Here is an 18,934-nt window from a genome sequence, read left to right on the forward strand (position 1 = left end):
AGGACATCAAACAACTGAAGAATGGCAAGGCAGCAGGCACAGATGAGATTCCAGCGGAAGCACTCAAGGTAGATCCAGAGATGCTTGCTGAGATGCTCTATGGATTGTTTGAGAAAATCTGGGAAGAAGAAGAGATCCCTTCAGAATGGAAGGAAGGACTCCTGATCAAGATCCCCAAGAAAGGAGACCTTGGCCTGTGTTCAAATTATAGAGGGATCACACTCCTGTCTGTGCCAGGGAAAGTACTGAACAGAGTCATCTTGGAAAGGTTGAAAGGGCCGGTAGATCTCAACCTCCGGGATCAGCAAGCCGGCTTCAGGCCAGGCAGGTCATGTACCGACCAGATCACAACACTGCGAATTATAGTGGAACAATCAATTGAATGGAACTCCCTCCTTTACGTAAATTTTGTCGACTACGAGAAGGCTTTCGATAGCCTAGACAGGGAGACATTATGGAAGCTGCTCCGACATTATGGTGTACCTATGAAGTTCGTCAATCTGATTCGGAACTCTTATGAGGGTTTGTCTTGCAGAGTGGTTCACGAGGGGCAACTGACAGAGAAGTTTGAGGTTAGGACCGGGATGAGGCAGGGATGCATGCTGTCACCCTTTCTGTTTATCTTGGCTATAGATTGGATCATGAGAGCTGTCACAAACCAGAAAAGAAACGGGATCCAGTGGACCTTGTGGTCGCAGTTGGACGACCTGGACTTTGCGGACGATCTAGCGCTTCTGTCACACAATCATCAGCAGATGCAGGAAAAAACATCGGACCTGCATCGCACCTCAATGCAAGTAGGACTGACGCTCAATAAACAGAAGACAAAGATCATGAGGATCAATGCAGTCGCTGATGAGCCAGTCAAAACTGAAGGGGAGGAACTGGAGGAAGTTGAGTCTTTTACCTATTTAGGCAGTGTAATGGACAAAAGTGGGGGAACAGACGCAGATGTGAAAACTAGGATCGGCAAGGCACGATCAGCATTTCACATGCTAAACAAGGTCTGGTGCTCCAGAGAAATCGGTACATCCACCAAGGTACGTTTGTTTAACTCAAACGTTAAGTCTTTATTGTTGTATGGAGCAGAAACATGGCGGACAACCAAGGCATCGATGAAGAAGATCCAGACCTTTATTAATCAGTGCTTACGTAGAATCCTAAGAATCCATTGGCCAGAGACTATCAGCAATGAGAACCTATGGGCAAGGACGCAGCAAACTCCAGTGGAAGAGGACATCCGACGAAGGAGATGGAGCTGGCTTAGCCATACGCTTCGCAAACCACCTAGTAGCATTGGCCGTCAAGCCCTGAACTGGAACCCCCAAGGTCAAAGAAAGAGAGGGAGACCACGGAACACCTGGCGGCGGGAGCTTGAAAAGGACATTAAAAGGACTGGACACACATGGAAACATCTTGAAAGGATAGCTCAGGACAGAGGAGACTCGAGAGTTGTTATTGGTGGTCTATGCACCGGGAGGGGTAAAGGGCCAAACAAACACAGTCCGTGTTGGCACAACAGACATTAAGCCCGTGTCTGATGTGCGCAATCTTGACTCCTGGTTTGACTCTAACTTCTCCATATCTACCCATATTTCAAGTCTTGTAGCACAGCATATTTTTGGCTCCACAATATAAGCAAATAAGTAAATTTTAAGCTATAAATAAATTAGAAATGGTTCTGCAAGCTTTTGTCACAAGCAGAATTGACTATTGTAATGGACTTCCTTGTGGACTTGTGAAATAACTAAACTGTAGGGAGTATAGAACGCAGCAGCTAAGTTAAAAACATCGAGCCGCAAATATGGCCATATTAAGCCTGTTTGATTGCCTGTTAAGTATAGAATATATTTTATAATTTTACTTTTACTTTTAAGAGCAGCTTCGCCTAAATATCAACTAGAGTTGGAAATAGCGAAAAAATCGAAATTCTTCAAACTCGCCCAGAATGAAGCCTTACGGGCACTAGTTACAAAAATATTGTTTTAAGTTTGATAAATCAAAAATTATTTTTCTGCGCAATTTTTTCGTTTCGATGCCCCAAATCGGCCAAAATCGATCGCAAATGAGCGGCATATTCAGAGGCTCGTAAACTCAAAAGTAAAAATCTTCATAACAAACCGATTGCACGTTGTATTCAATACCTCCCTCCAGAGCATCGTGAGATAATCTACAAGGAGTATATCGCAACAAAAATAAGGGAAAAAAAAGTTTTGGGTTGGGACAAGGTACACGAGCATATTTCAAAACTTCCTTTCTGTCGACACATGCAGCAGATTGTACCAAGGATAATATGCTTTGAATATCCGGACTGCTATTTCGAGGGTTGTTGTTTCCCCTGTTTCGAAAGGGAGGGAACTGTTCATAAAACATCGCAAAGCCGGCCGATGTAGCTAACAGAAGCTAGACCTGAGTACAAGGATTTTTTAAAAGTATGCTCCTGGTATGGTTATGATTGGCATGAGTGGTTCCGTTTTGGCAGGGAGCGTTAGTGAAAAAGGCGGTCGTTTACTAGTAAAAAACCTCATCGCCATCAAAAGAATCCGCCTCAAACATACCAGAAACGACCTCGCGAGTAATATCACGAACATTTTTTTGCCACTCAGGTGTGAAATATTCGTGGGCGAGAAACGCAACTAAGTGGAAGCAGACAATCATGTTTTTATAATATGCAGATAAAACCGTCCGTTTCTAAAAGTCAGTTCCAAGCGGGGGGACCTGTTATTTTTTTATCAGTTCAGCTTCAAGTCTGCCCCGGATGTCTTTCTCCAGTTTCTTAACATCGGCCTCAGTAAGCTTTCCCTTTGACGATTGGCATAGCATCTTTGCTCGGACTTGTCCCTTGAGTGCGTTATACCGTTGAAACTCGGAAAGGATGGTGTCAAAGTCGAGGGAAGACACTTCGTTGTTATTGAAAGCTTTGGAGAGCAATCTGTTGATTGAATCCCGCTTGGCAACAGCGAGCGTGGTAATCTCTTGGTGTTTTTTTTATTTTCGAATCGAGTTTTTTGCTGGCGATTATCAGTCCCGACGAAACGAGAGCCAAACACCTCCCAGCGCCGCCTAAAGGAACTGTTGCCGGCAGGCCAACCACAGACAGAGCAGAGCCAAAACTAGCGCTGGAAAACGCTGCCGAGAGAACACTGGAGACGGCGGCACTCCAATTAACGAACTTTCTCGTTTGTATTTTTTAGCAACGAGGTGATAGTGGCCGACCTCAGCGTCCAAAGTGTTGGAAATCTCGTTGATCTTTTGCAAGCGGAAATTTTCAGAAGGCGCCGAAAGTACTGGACAGAGAGGCTCGGCAGGCGGCGCGCTTGGAGTTAACACATTTGCAGAAGACATTGTATATAAAGAAATTTAATTTAACTCTAATTCAAAAAGAAGAAATCAAAGAGTTCGCCTTTTTCATCTTTGACGCTAATGGTGATGCTTTTTATAAACTCGTCTATAGAGCAGTCTCGCAAAACCTGTTGCGGAGAACCCTGGTAGCTTACCTTTTCGAAAGGCTTCCCCTTAACATCAAACAGGGCTAAGACATCTGACTTTTTGCCGTTGAACAGATTCCGTTCTGTGTCGATCAAATCACAATGAATAAAATATGTCGTTGGAGATGTAAGCCTTTTTACGAAGGTTATAGGCTGCAACTTTCGCCCAATACCAAGCAAATTGGCTAAATCGCGATCAAGTTCAATAGGTTTTGCTCCAGCCCCAAAATTTCTGATTACAAGCTGGCCAACAGGTTGGTTTATTGCTGTTTGCAAATCTTTATATTGATATTTGTCGAACAGACCGTCTAATTCTTTTGTCAATCTTTCTAAACTATAATGCCCTGTGAGTAATTTACTAACTGATAAAGCTCTATCTTTGTCTTTATCTCCCAAGGTGGCTGAACCTTCCTTTTTTAAAGTGTCCCAGCTGTTGAATAAACTACAAGATATAAGTTTCATGAAATGTACTTTCGGTATCGGCTCTTCAAAATAGATAGTCCCTCCGTTCTCTTGCGTGACAGTACTGAGAACAACCATTTTATATTTAACAAACAAAATTGTGTTTAAATACAATGGCGAATTTGTGGAAAGATCCTGAGTTTGTGAAAAAAGCGGATGCCGCGAAGAAAAAGGCGTGGACAAACTTTTTAAACCACTTTCCAAAAGCGGACAAAAGCCGGTTCGTTTCGCAAGAAAGCATCGACGATAAAAACAACGCAACCGCAGAGGTGTTTTTCAAAGAAAGCGAAGGCTCGTTTCAAAGCGTCTTTGGATCAGACAGAAAATATTGGAGTGTGGAAGTGAAACAAGCGCTAGGTTTCGGAGACAGCGGGGGTTTTCCATATCAATTGTCGCCACTTGGTTCAAAATTTTCCTTGCCCCTCCCCGCGGAACCTTTCGGCGGCAGAGCGCCAAGCTTGAAGAAAATATTCAACGCCGAAATCCAAATCTACGTCACGCCTGACCAATATTCCGAGAAATATTTCAAAAACCCAAACTCAGGCACACTTCTGCAGCCAAATCAAAACACTGGTTAGGAGGGCCTGACATGAAATATTGGTCGCAAACAGCTCTACTTCGCGGTTTTCTGCGCGACCCAAGGGTGCGGAGTTTCTCGCGAAATCTTTGACAACGGGATAAATCTCTCTCCGCAGATAAGAGCTTTTTGTATCTTCCACGTGTATTTCACGGTCAGGCGCATTTTGTACCAGCTAGGAGCTATTCAGAGCATAAGCGCTTTGCCCGGAGACCCGACGTTCAGCCAAATGAATAATCATTATGACATTGCTTCGTACAAAAAGCTATGCGACGAGTTCGGTATAGACCCCTCGAGCGATTTTCGCTTCACACACGGGGCAAACCACGGTCTTGGAAGTGTATACATTGGCGTGACAGGGCACGGGCCCTTGAAAACAGGAACCGCTTATCCAGGAGGGTTCTATAAATTCAGTGATGAAGGCGGTGCGGCAAGCAAAGGAAATCTGCTTTCTTTCATTGAACCTGATGCTGCTTCTTATGCTCAAGCGGACTGGTTCGCGCCAAACACAGCATCCGGTTTGACGCAGGTGGGCTTGTCGAGAATCAACCAGTCACTCGAGGGTTTCGTTTACTGCATCCTGGGCGCGCAAGTGAACGTCCGCAGCAGCATTCTAGGCTCTGGTGGCCGAGCAAAAGAAGCCCAAAGCGAGTTTCTTGTTCTGGTGGAAGACGCGATCAGACAGCCCGACCTGGCCAAGAGCGTGCAAAGGTACCAGCTCGCGGTGGATCAAGCGAAGGTCAGGCTCAATCTTGCTGTAGCCCCCATGGCCTGGCTTATGCCCGGGCAAATGATAATCAACACCGAAAGCACAATAGGTTACAACAACAAGCTGAAACAGGCGGTCTCCGGGATGAAACTAGGGGTGAACAACGAGGTAAATCCCGACACAAAAAAAGCTGCGCTCAAACTAATGGCAGGCGGCCCGTCAAAAATTAACCCACCCAATAGCCATCCTTCAAACCGGATACACAAAGCCTTAACAGCCGAATCAAGGAAATCAGCTTCGGTCGAAACTCAACAAGCGCCACCAACGGCGCAAAAAATAGACCGCAAGGCTCCAGATAAAACGCCCCAACACGAAATAAACAAAACAGCGGTAATTGTCGGTGTAGTTGGATTATCGGCTTTGCTGTTCATGGCGTGGCCGTAAAGTTAACGCCGCTTATTAAGATATTTTTCGAACAAAAAGGCCACCGCGGCAAGAATAAGCAGCCAGGTGTGCTCGACCAGAAACCCGATGGCTTGGCCCGCAGCTTTGAAAGGAAAGCTCACAATCGAGCCAATCAGCCCGGGCAGAATAGAAGCAAGTCTCGCGCCAATATCTTTTAGGTCTTTCCCCAAAGCCTTGCCGGTGGCTTTCAAACCTCGGGTGAGGGCTCCGATGACAGCTCCGACTGTGGCCCACGCGGCAAGATGAACAGCGGTCAAGGTCACACCATTTTTTTCCCTTTCCGCAATCTGAGTTTGCAAATGCGCGATTTCCTGGTTTCTTTCTGCCACTCTGCCTTCTGCGGCTTCCTTGTGGGAGGGCGAGGCGTTCTCATCTTGGATGATCGCCTGGTCTTCTTCGTTTTGGCGCTGCAGCTCGCTTTCCTGCTCTTTTAGGTCGTCCAACGGTTTTGTTTGGTTTAGCCTTTCTTCCATGGCGTTTGTTTCACTTTCTTTTGCAACGAGGCTGGTACTGAGTCTGCCAACCTTGGCTTGTACCTTTTCTCTGTTTCTTGCTTGTTTTGTAAGCGAGGCCAATTTTTTTTTTCTTGTTTTCAATATCGGTTTAATAGTTCTCTTGCTGTAGTCTCAGCCTACGCAGCTCTGCTTCACTTTCAAGATTCGAACATTGTTGATCCTGAATGGCATCAATCTGAGCATTAGTTTTCTCGATTTTACATCTCAGAGCTTCCACTTCTTTCTTTTCTTCTTCTCTTTGCGAAGCGAGTGTTTCCGCCTGTTGTAGTTGGTTTTCAGCTTCTGTCAGTCTTTGGTGTTGTTCTCTGAGGGTGTCGCGGTCTTCAGCTATGATATCTGGAACATTCGGCCCAAGTTGATCTTTGAAGCTGTCTAAAAATTTTTTCGTGAAGCCTGTCCAGTCATCTTTCATAATCTTGTACTCACCTCCTTTCTTACATATTGCAACAATTTTACCCTTGTTTTTTCCGGTGGTGCCTTTCAAAGCTGCAAATTTTTCAGTGGAAAATTTGGGGAATACTGCTTTTAACCGGTCTAAAACATTTTTCCGTTCCGAATCTGTTTCAATCAAAGGGGTATCTTCCCCCATAAATGATGTCTCGGCATAAGAAGTGTCAGGCAGGCCGGACTGCTGGTGCTGCGTAGTATGCATTTCCCGTTTGTTCACCCACGTGGTAGGGGGCGCCAGGTTGGTAGGGAGTGGATGCCGCGCCTGGCTGAAAAGGTTGGGTTCTCTCAACCTCTTGTTCCTCATCATCGTCATCATCGTAGTCAACACGATTGTTAAGGTCCGGGTCTTCGTAACCAAAGTCGCCACCGCCTGTCGCCATAGCAATAATATATTTCAATTATGTTATTTTTAAATTAGAAAATAATCGCCGGTTTATTACACGAATTGTCAGTGCCAGAGAACCTTCGCCCAACGTACAACGAAAAGACATTACACGCCATGCAGGCTGAGTGCGCGGTCAAGCGAATCACCTTTTACCGCTCCGAAGCCAACCCCGGGGATAAGCTGTATGTTTCCGTACCCAAGCTGAACGAGAACGAGGTTCTGGTGCCGGGCTCGCTAGCGCTTCGCTTTGACATCGACCTTTCTGGAGGGCACGCCAACAACTTCCTTGTCAAGAACGTCACACGGGCGCTTGTTGAAAGGCTGGTCGTGAAGTTTGCAGGCACTATCCTGCAAGACACGGTTGGCTATGACATCTACAAAACTTTCGAAGACCTTTTCCTTTCGCAGGAAAAGCGAGACGGCATGCTCCGCGAAGGGATTCAGAGCGAGGATCTATGCAAGATCCGTTCAGGCGCGGCAGACAAGAAAACCTCGGGCGTCGACGCTGAAAACAAGCTTAACGAGGTTTACGGAAAAAAGTACCGGATCAGGCTTGACCATCAGATCATTACCGACCACGGTGTTTTCTACCCCCAGGCCATTTACAACGAACTCACGTTCGATGTAAAACTCGCTGAAGCTATACATGTAGTCAGAGGCTCCGACACAACCCAGCTGAAATACAAGCTGACCAACATTCAGCTCGAGTACGAAATTATCCGCAGCAAAACTCTGGCAGACGAGGCGCGCAGCGTTTACTCCAGCGGCAAAGAGTTCACTTACGACCACATGATGCATGACAAAGAGGTGTCTTTCAAAAAAGGCACTGACAAGAGGATCAACATCAAAGTCAACGCCCAAAGAAGTCACTAAAAGCCCTCCTCCTCCTGTTTGTAGAGCCGTATACTGCGGGCGACAGAGATTCAGAAAAATTCATCTTCCCGGATCTGACGAAAGTCAGCGTCATGGTCAACGGCTCCCCCAACATGCTTTTCAACGACGGCATCGAAGGCAAGGACATGTGGGAAGAGGCCAGCCGCTTCTTTGTGAAAGAGGAAAATAAAACCAAGCCCATGAATGCGACAAAATTTTACACCGATGATAATTTTGGGCTTGTGATGGACATGCGCACCATGGCGGATCAGTCGATGCACGGCAGCGGCAAGCGCATTGTGAACAGTACAGACGAGGTCCAGCTGGAAATTGAGCGGAAAGCCGAAGGCTCAGGCGACGTGAAATGCCATGTATTCGTAATCTCCGATTCCCAGTTCAACATTATGGACAGACAGCTGGAATCTGTACAGTTTTAATATGAACATGGACCCAAGCAAGATACCCTTCAACGCTCTCATTGTGGGGCCCACTAATTCAGGCAAATCAAGGTTTGTGGTGGACCAGATCTACGGCCCTTCCCGCTTCTAGTTCGACTACATCGTTCTCATCTGCCCAACATTCACGCACAACAAGACCTACCACCGAATTGGTGAAAACGATCCAAGAATGGATGTGATAGTTTGCGAGCAGCACGACGTGGAAAAATGGTTGAAGCTCGTGAGACGGCTTTCCATGGGCACCAACACGCTCATAATCCTCGACGACTGCGCAGCCTCCAAAGATGTGAAAGGGCGCACAGGCGAGCTGGTGAATCTCGCCTTTTCTGCTCGACATATGGGCATCGGCGTTTGGGTGCTGACCCAGAAGATGACCGGCATAACAGCTTCCTTCCGGGAGAACGTGGCGGCGATCGTTCTCTTTTACACTCCCTCGGCCAAGACCACGAAAGCCATCTTCGATGATTACGCCGGCGAACTCTCCCCGGATTAGTTCAAAGGGTTGGTTTCAAAGCTGAAAGAGCGAAAGTTCTCTTATCTTGTGTTCGCGCTTCGCCACGCCTACGGTGTGAAGTTATTTGAAAAAAAAAAATGAAAGTTTAATATAACCTTGAACAATGGTTGAAGAAGAGGCCGCCGCGTTAGCAGAAGTTATGAACCTTCTTCAAACCGAGCTCGAGCAGCCGAGTGGTCCAGCAGGTGGCATAATTCCAACCGCCCCCGGACCTGACATTCCTGCTCTTCGTGAGCAGCTTGCCGTGCTGGTATCCACAGGAAAAGCTAAGACGCCATCGGAGTGCAGTTAACCCACGAGCAGGTTAAGCGACTGAGCGACAAAGATGTCGAGAAATATACCAAACGCTACGAGACGTACGTGGGCTCAAAGACAACAGAAAGCCTGATCGACAGCTTCATTTTTCTTGTATCCAAAGTGGTCGGAATGACCGTCAACATCAAAGACATCGACGCTTACCAAAAAGAACTCAGAAACGACTACATCATAAACAAAGAGCTCTCCAATCTGGCCTGCAACCTTGCTTTGAAGCGCGGCCAGTTTCTTGCTGCGGCCAAGGCGGCGCTGATCACCACAAAACATGTTGATTTTAACTCGCATTTGGAGAGAAAGGCCGAAGTAAAATCGGATGAGCAATCCTCAACAACCGCTGAGAGATTGCAGAAAAATCCTGAGTGAATTCGTAAGCATTATTATATTTGCACAGCATGTCTACCGAACAATCCGAGAGCACACCTACCGTCACGGCGCATACGCAGGGCGAGACCCAGGCAGCACCTGCCGTCGATGTCACACAGAGAGCGACAACTCCGACTGCAACAACGTCAACGCAGCGCGTAAAAAATCCCAAGCGTGTGGCCGCTGGAAAAATGGTTTCTGAAAGAACGCGGCTGGCACGGGAACAACAGAAGAAATTAGCAGAGGCTTATCTCACGGAAAATAAGGCGAAAGCCGCCACAGCTGCTCCTGAACCAGCCCCGACTACAGAAGGCGAAAGCCCAAAGTGCAGCGGAGAAAAGAATACCAGCCTCAGCACCACCTAATGGCTTGCTGTTGGCAGCTTAGTCGTTTCACCGGTCGGGATTTATTACAAACGGGAAGAGCTCAAAACCGCGTTCACCAAAAAAACGCCTGAGCCCGCGCGTGTTGAGCCAGAACCTGCTCGAGCGACACAGCCAAAAGAGTGAAAAAAAATGATTTAAACTTTTCCGAGTGGAGTATATTCAACATGTTCAGAGTTGACTTTCCCCAGATTCTCGTCAATTCAGCCGCGATTATTGGTATCTGGTTCCTATATTTCAACAGCAGCAAGGTTGCTGAAACAACCATTGATCTTTTGAAAGAACCATTTATTGATAATGACGCAGAAGAAGAAATTGTAAGAAGAATGGTAGAAGGGAAGGAAGAAGAAGAAGCCGTGGGAAAGGCAGATTAATTTTGTTTTAACTTTTGTTATTTTCTTATATCAACCGCTATCATGTCAGACAACAAGCTTCTTAAGACCACCATGGACGCCGCTACTCTCACTGACTTAGCCGCTGGCATGGGCTGGGCCGCAAAAAAGGTTGTAAAAGAGAATTTTACTTCTGATCCCAGCAGCAGTGCGATGAATTACGTGAAGTTCACCGCCGTCTTGGCGGGCAGCATTGCTCTCAAAAAGTACCTCGAGGACCAAAAAATCCTTCCCACCAGCGTCTCAAATTAATGTTTTAAAAAAAAGACTCTGATATATATCACCATGGCAATTGCTGTAACCGCCGATGTTCACGAGGCTTTTTCGAGAGCCGAGCGAGAAAAGAGCTACGATGAAGCTGCAAGGAGTTTCTAGAGGTTTTCGATTAAGTAATTCTCAACCGCAAAAAACAATTTTTCGACAGGGTTGTTTCAAAAATGCGTATAAAAAATAAAGAGTCTTTTAAAAAGGTCCACGACAAATTCGTCGAGGCGTATCTAAATGCAAAAGAAAAACACAAGATCGAACCAAAAAAACTTCTCGACTGGGTTGCGACCAAATTGCAAACCTGCTGAAGACAAGAAGAACCTCGAACAGCGTCTGAAATTAATGATTTAAAAAAAAAGACTCTGCTATATAGCACCATGGCGAGCATCACGATTATGGTTGGCGGGACTGTGTTGAACGCCACGGCTTTTATCGGAGGCAATTATCTGGCGAGGGCGCTTGGCGGGGGTAACAAAGCTGCACTTGAAGAAAAAAAGCGCCATGACAAAGCTCTCGAGGCGTACCAAGCGGCTTACGCCTAATACACGCGCGACCGCACCAAACTTCTCCACTGGATTGCGACCAACGCGCAAATAAAGGCGAAGTCCAAGCAGAACTTCACCAACACTGACTATGCCTTCAAACTCTACAACCAGGCGCATCCTGACGAACGAATGATACCCCCCAAAGAGCCCAAGTTCTCAGATTTCTATCAGCCAAGCGAGCAGCAGAAAAATGGTGAACTCATGTTTGTGGGTGCCAGCGCGCTCGCTCTGGGCTACGCAGCCTTCCGAATAATTTAAACTTTTTTACGCGTTACTTATAGTAACGCTAGGGACGCCAAACTTGCAAAGATATAGTACGGCCCCAGGGGCTACTGGAAAGGAATCACCGCGATCACAAAATTAGCCGAGGCCGCCAAGGTACCTGAAGAAACCGCAAAAAAGTGGCTGATCAGGCAAGCGCTCTGGCAGATATTCCTTCCCGCGCCGAAGCGAATTCCTCGGCCGAAATTCGACGTTCCCACACCTAATAAGGTCCATCAGGCGGACCTTCTTTTTCTGCCGCACGACAAACTGCCCCGCGGGCGCAAAGTTTTCAAATACGCGCTGGCCGTTGTCGACGTGGCCAGCCGCTACAAAGAGGCCGAACCCCTGATGAGGTCGCCCAGGCCTTTCAAGCCTCAAATGCTGCAGGTTGACCCAGGGCGCGAATTCATGGGCCCTGTCACACAAGACATGGACAAGCACAAAACATATATCCGGCGCGGGCGCGTTTACATTCAGCGTGATTAGGCCATTGTTGAACGTTTCAACCGCACCCTGGCTGAGCGCTTATTCGGGCACCAGTACGCCGTTGAAATGCGACTCCCTGAGGGACAGCGGTCCACTGTCTGGGAGAAAAGACTTCCTGAAGTTGTTTCGGCTTTGAACAACGGGGTCACAAGCCTTATCAGTAAGAAACCAGCAGTTGCCATCAAGGAAAAAGACGTTTATTAAAGGCCGTCGACACCTTATTCAAGGCCTGTTGGAAAAAGCGAAAAAATACTCCCCCACCCCCCCCCCCTTGTCCAAGTTCGTTATCTCTACCAGCCCGGAGAGCTTGAAGGCGGTGTAAAAAGAGCCACGGATCCAATCTGGTCTTTGAAAGTTTACAGCATTGAAAGATCTTTCTCCAAACCTGATCAACCCGTTCTCTACTATCTGCGCGACGGTCCCAAGAGCGGCTTCGTGCGTGAAGAACTCCTGGTTGTCCCTCCAAACACCACTCTTCTTCCGGCTACGTGAACTAAAGGTGAAATTGGATTGGTTCGGTGTGTATGCCGTCGGGCAGCACCCACCGCTTGTCGTAATACGCGCTCAGCCCCAGCTTCTGCTGCTCGTAAGTTACCATTTGCCTGTCCCGCATCCTGAAACCTCTGTTGGTTGCCATATCTTTGCTGCCTTCCAACGCTGCCTTAAAACGCTGCCACGTGATCTCGTTCTGCTTCTTCGACATCCTCTTCGTGCTAAACTTCTTTTTTTCGCTCCCTGCTTCGTCGACGAAATAACACTTCGAGCAAAGTGCGATCATCCGGCTGCCCTCGCACTCAAGCTTGAAGAGACCTGGGGTTCACCCGCTCCACTTGTCCCAAGCCAGCCACTGATTTTTTTATGCCTCGAATGCTGTCTTCAGCTCCGGCCGAACAATGTCCCCGAGCCGCTCACCGGAGATTGCCATGTAGTTACTGTCCGTGTCCATCTAGATCAGCTCGAAATCTCTTCTGTCGATATATTTGTCGAGAAAGTCGTAATAGAACTCCAGCATCCGCAGCTTTGCCAGCTGATAGACAGCGATTCCAACCTGAAACGTCCCGCTGATTGTGATCCGAGGCTTCCGGCTTTCCAACTCATGCGCCTGCCCAACCTCTTCAAGATCAGAGAAATACGCGCTTCGCAAGGCTCTGTCGACTACCTTTTCGTCTTTGGTGTAAATGGTGTTTGTTTGCCGCTCCAAAGCTTCAATGAGCTTCCCGTACGCACTGTTTCCCAGAAATTTGAACACTTCAGCGAGAAGCGCCTTGCTTTTATCCACGTCTCCTGTCCGGCGCGCCTCCGTCACCTGCTCCACGAACTAGGGAAAGATCTTGGCCGGTTGGTAGTCGATTGTTTTGTAAACCTTCGTGACTACCGCCCCGTGATTCACGTACCAAAGCAACAGAGGGGCGTACAGTAGCATCCGTTCTGCAGACAGCGCCCCCACAAGTTTTTTTTTCCGTCTCCGCGCTTTCTGCCGGTTCGAGCTAAGTAATCGGCCATATGTTTCGGCACAGCTTCGGCAGGCACCTTTTTGTTATAAAAGAAAGGACACATCTCCTCAAACTTTGGACGCAAGCGCTCTGGAATCTCGATGTCGACTTCGGCAAATCAAAACCAGCTTCCTTCTTTGAGCCTGTGCGTTAGTGCAGGAGCCGCCTCCACTTGGAACTTGCCGCTGTAGTGCACGACCCTTTCCTTCCCGCAAGGCATTTCTCTGAGCATCGTCGAAAGGTAAAGTCCGTTGGCTTCGAGACCAACGATTTTTTTGCAAAGACGCGGTTCTGATATTCGATGAGACCTTATCCCTGTAACGCCAACTTCATGGTACCTTGTCAAAACCAGGCTCGACCCCCCGACAACAGCTTCTTTCAGCATCTCATAAGCTTCTTTGCCCGGGCTGTAAAGCTCTGCGTCACGCTCAACCGCTCCCCGGAGCAAGTAATGCAAACTCACGCCTGGGATGCTGACAGCGTCTTTCAGAATGTCGATCCCCTTCTCAGTGTAGAAGTTTCTCATTTTTTTCCAGAGCCTCAAGGCCGGGGGCCACATCGAGATTGTAGTAGTAACGCAGCCAGTCTGCGAAGGTCCGCATGCCCTTTTCTTTGAACAACCGCTGACACCCCTCCCATTTATCCCGCGTGAGAACGTACCCGCCCTTTAGCTTCGAATACTACTAGTCGTATTTTGGGAGCCCAGGGTAATCAAACTTTTCGGGGGTGTCAAACCATTCGTATGGAAAGCAGGATTTCACTGTCTTGCATTCGTAGGCTTTCACCCATTTCTCGTAGCTCGTCCCCGGCCCAAGGTAATTGATGATATCGAGGAAGCGGAATCCCCAGGTGAGCAAGAACATGGTTTTGTTCCCGTTTTTTGCCACTCTGACTTTGGGTGATGTTTCGGCAAGGCGGCCTGCGAAGTGGTTTTTGATCAGATTCAGGTCGTAACTTCCTGAGTTGAACTCTAAGACAGGAACCTCGTTGCACCATTCATCGATTTTTTGTCGCTGCGCTTTTGGCAGCAGGTGCACGTCTTCTAGCACAAACTCCGCTCGTACCTGGGCCCGGATGTTTTTTCCGCGTCTCTCCAGCTCTTCCATAAATTTTCGAACCAACTCCTCGGGGTCTCTTTCACACATGTGGGTGGGCTCTCTTTTGAACGTGTCGCCAACGTTCACCGAAATTGGCACGTGCGCGTTTTCTATCGTGAGCGCGGGCGTTGGCTCCTTTCGATGATTATTATCGCCGTACGCCTCAAAATCGTACAAGATCGCGTGCGGGTAAGTTTTCGTTTCCGTCCTGGGCGGATCACCGTCAATTTTTCCAACTTCGCACGCCCAGGCCTCGATAACTTGGTAGCCGACATTCCGCAGAAACCTTGTGCGTTTCATTGGGGTTTAGTACCTATCTTCGCGCGTATCGTCGTTTCGGTAAATGGTTTTGTCGCGATCGTGCGGGAAACATTTTCGACACCCGTGCCAGTGGCAGCCTTGGTATTGAAATACAGTCTTCGCTGCGTGGTGGTACCCATCGACAGGCGCGCGCTCAATCCAACGCTCGCCACCATGCCCGCACATTGCGTGGTGGATGTGGATTTTCTGCCGCTTGGCCTCTCGCCCAAGCCACAGAAGCGATTGTTTGGAAGCGCTGTGTTTTGGGTAGAAAGCTTTCTCGAAAGCTGTCTGCGAGGCTTCGACCCTTACACCCGGGCAATCGATTACCGTTTTTCCTGTACTGCAGGTTTGGAAATGGCGTTGGGGATTGCATGCTTTTGTGAATCTCTTTCTGCAATATGTGCATGCGTAATTTTTGGCTAACCTGGCAATATCTTTGATGACGAACGCGTGACCTTCATAGATCCCGATTGTCAGATTGTTTGTCAGCTTGGGATTCGTGTTTCTTCTGAGATGCCTTACCAAGTAGACACATATTCCGAACCAAGCTGAGACAGCGGTGCCCTGATTCAGATGGGTTTCAACCTTGTCCAATTCATCTAGAGACGTTTTTGGGCAGTCTACATCCGCTGTTTTGAGTTTGTAGAAACTCTTGGCAAGGCTTTGGGCTTCTTTGTGCTTCGATCCGCACGCGCTCCCCTGTGCACCGCGATGCAACGCCATAGACACAGGTTGTCTTTATAGGTATCCAGAGCCACAATTGGTCCTCCCCTCCCCCGCGCAAGGTTGCGCAGCCAGGCAGGTAACGGTCCTGTTCCCACCAACGGCTGCCTGTCAATCACAACCTTCAGGTCAACGTTAAAAAAGCTTTCAAACACCCGCTTTGTATTCGGCCTTGTAACACCTTCAAGCTCAAGGCGTCTTTTTTCCTGGCGGTTAAGCCATTCTTCCGCCTTTGCCAGGCTGTTAATCCAAGGTGAGCCGTGGTTTGTGTAGTGCAGAATTACCGTTTCATTTTCACCCTCATCTTCAACTTCAAGGTTGCGCAACTGATACGAGAAAACATCCCTTAGGGAAAACGCCGTGCTTACGTTTTCCCGTATCTTCTCCATAAAGTTTCTTGTTAGGGCTTTTTCCAGACCTCTGATGAAGCGCCATCGAATGTAACGCCGCCCTTTACTCTCCTCCCCCTCATGTCTTGCATCCTCGTACAGGTCCAGGATCTCGTTCTGGTAGTCTGTCACTGTTCGGATGTTCTGCGCAGGGAACGGGTCGTACTCCCTCAGAAGCTCTTGATTTTTTCTCTCCTTTCTTTGCCGGGAAGGGGGTCTTGGTTGGTAAGGTTTTGGAAGTAAAGGTTTTTGCAAACGCTTCTCCGTTTCTTGGGAAATAGGTTCATCCAGCACGTTCTGAACAATCTTTCTAACGGCTGGCTCGTTTTCTGCAAGTAATTGCTCTAAATACTGCAACGCGGCTGGATCGATTTTTGCAAACTCTTCTTTCAGAATTTCTCCAAACCTTTGGTCAACGGAAGCCATGGTGTCTTGCGGTATAATTGGAAGCCTCATTTCTCTAATTGTGTCGACTTCAGCTCGAGCAGAACGAGCTCGAAATCTTTCTTCGCTTTTTTACGCTTCCACATTAGCCGCTGATTTACAGTTTTCCCTCCGCAGCCCCTGCATAACCGGTAGTCGCACTGCACCCCGACCCCGCAGACCCGACATGGGGCCGGCATTCTCGTCCCTTTCTTTAGCTGGTAGTTGTGCTGCTTGCAAAAGGTCCGCACACACCACTTTCCGCAGCTTTCTTTCCGGCCACGCATCAGCCACGCACACTTGTTTGTTGCTCGAATCATCGCTTAGGTTCGGACGGTATAACAGCGGGCTCGTTTGTTTCTAATTGGAATCCCCTTGTTGTAAGTAGTATAGAGGGTGTTTAATGAATACTGTTTCAAAGAGGGACCCAGCATTTCCCCGTTTTACAGCCCCCCTTCTTCAACCGAAGCGAGCTTGTGAGCTTCGGATTTAAAGCTGGGGGATGTAAAACGAGGAAATACTCCTCCCTCTGCGAAACGGTATTCATTAAACTCCCTCTATACTACTACGCCATTCACTCCGCTTAAATTTCTGGTAGACTTTCTGGTAAAACCCTGGCTAAGTATCGAGACTGGAGTATACCCGTTCCTCTTTAAGACCTCCTAATATTTCTCCGACTGTTGGCTAGTACTAGTATCTCAACGAACTGCTTGGTTAAGCTTTGCGTGGTCAACGGATATACGTCACGTCCTGGCCTTGTATCTTGAGATTGAAATTACATTCTTGGTAGGATGGAACGGTTTGAGAATGGAAGCTGGTTCTGCTCCGGATGTTTTGAAACAAGTGGATGTGGTAGCCCCTCCAACAAATGGGGGACAAAAGTTAGTTTAAGTTTCGAGAACTTGGTTTACCATATGCATGTTATCAGGTGACATGTTTGGCGCGCATGTTATCAGGTGCAGCTCCACATATGATAGGGAAATGCCCCATAATATTGCATTTGTTAAACACTTCCCAAACACTTCTGAAGATCGTCTGAACTCTTTCGAAGATTTTCGAGTATCACCTGAACATTTTCGAAGATTTCCGAATGGTGTCAATGATTTCCGAAGAGTTGCGAAGATCTTCCGATAATTTCCATCATTAATTTCCACCATTTTTTGAGGGTTTACTAAAACGTTCAGAAATGTCATAAGATTTGTGGATGGGCACCGAGGGGACTGTCAGCTCCCTCAGTAATCAACTAATATATAGCCAATTGCTGAAATGGCCTATTTTTAGTGCGGAGCACCGTAGGACGGAGGACTATTGGGATTAGAATATTGAGAAAGGAAATTGAAGCGAAATCCTACTTCCTGATCGAAAACGCCGCCTTTAGATGTCAGTATTTCCCTCTGATGGACACAATATGACAGCATACTAAAACTTAAGGCGGTAACAGAAATCTGTTTAATTTTTCATTGTTAACTTTTTAATGTTAACTTTGATTAATTAACTTCGTGTAGAGGTAGCTAAAGGCGTATATGAACTCCATTGCAGGCTAGGTGAGGCAAGTGGTCCTTTGAAAATACTAAGAGATTACCTCTTTCCCACTCCCCAGAGATTTCTTTGGTACCTATTTGGTTTTGTTCATTGCATATTCTAGAAGGTAGGGGAAAGGTACTTTTTTGATCGCATCGAAACCAACATGGCGTTGTGTGTCGTGGTTAGAAAAGGGAAAAAAAATTATGCACTTACAACCACAAAACAAACTTTAAAGAGTTCGAAATGGTAAGGAATAAGCATCAAAATAAAAAGACTCGGCCGGAGGTAAAGAGAGCGGTAATGGCTTAGAAACAACGATATCGTCCACCGGGTTGCAAGAAGGTCGGAATCAAAACAAAACCGCGCTACTGATGACTGCGGTTAAGTATAAAGTGGCCATTCTCGTCTATGGTATGGAAATATCGCAAGTTCAACCGAATGTCTCGCTTATTAAATTAGCGTTCTCGTCTGGAGGAATTGTTTTGGAGTTCTCAACAATGGAAAACAGCACGCATTTGGACAGAAATACAAGTTTGCTTTTGGAGGACGCTTACTGAATGCTTCATGGACACGATCTTTACGTCGCTCGCCTATTTATTATTACGCAGCGTTATAGCTATTAGACCGAGCTGCTGCTGTTAAGTGAGGCTTGTTGACTTCGCACTTTCCGTTCGGAACATCTCGTATTAAACGGCCGTCGATAAAACCAAGAACATGGAACACCCCGGAACAGCGAATAATTGTAATAATTTTGAGAAAATATGTAAAATTGGATTTTCCAAAACATAATAAACGCGTATCAGCTCGAAATATGAAAAGATATTTTGGGGAGTAGTGAAGTCGGTAGGAGAGGTGTAGGGAGCGTTGGATATTCATTCAACTGACCACAATGAGTTCAGGCTCTTCTTCTTTCCCGTCAATTGCGTCACGTGCCTTTACAGCACTCTGCTTTTCAACACATGCACAAAGATGGACGATTCGGACGATGAATGCGAGGTAATTCATCGCGTTTCCTTTGTTAATCCCTGATCTGTTCAACATCTGAGGTGTTCTTCTGAGCATCATGCAGTT

At 47.2% G+C, this 18,934-nt stretch overlaps 2 protein-coding genes across 2 annotated transcripts in view; one reads left to right on the forward strand and one right to left on the reverse strand.

Moving 5' to 3' along the window:
* LOC145495443 (uncharacterized) overlaps positions 1 to 8,496 on the forward strand; it is a 132,368-nt gene extending 123,872 nt beyond the window's left edge. The window contains exon 2 of the mRNA XM_081475060.1: positions 8,450 to 8,496. The gene's annotated coding sequence lies outside the window, so the exon portion shown is untranslated. The remainder of the gene's footprint in view (positions 1 to 8,449) is intronic.
* A 4,361-nt stretch (positions 8,497 to 12,857) lies between these two features.
* On the reverse strand, positions 12,858 to 13,963 carry LOC145494243 (uncharacterized). The gene is made up of 2 exons (XM_081473692.1): positions 13,868 to 13,963; positions 12,858 to 13,229 (listed from the first exon to the last, which is right to left on the reverse strand). The coding sequence occupies exons 1-2, from the start codon at positions 13,961 to 13,963 to the stop codon at positions 12,858 to 12,860; spliced, it is 468 nt and encodes a 155-aa protein (XP_081329818.1).
* Between the last annotated feature and the right edge of the window lie 4,971 nt (positions 13,964 to 18,934).

Source organism: Orbicella franksi, chromosome 8, assembly GCF_964199315.1.
Source record: "Orbicella franksi chromosome 8, jaOrbFran1.1, whole genome shotgun sequence".
In the NCBI taxonomy this organism is placed as follows: domain Eukaryota; kingdom Metazoa; phylum Cnidaria; class Anthozoa; order Scleractinia; family Merulinidae; genus Orbicella; species Orbicella franksi.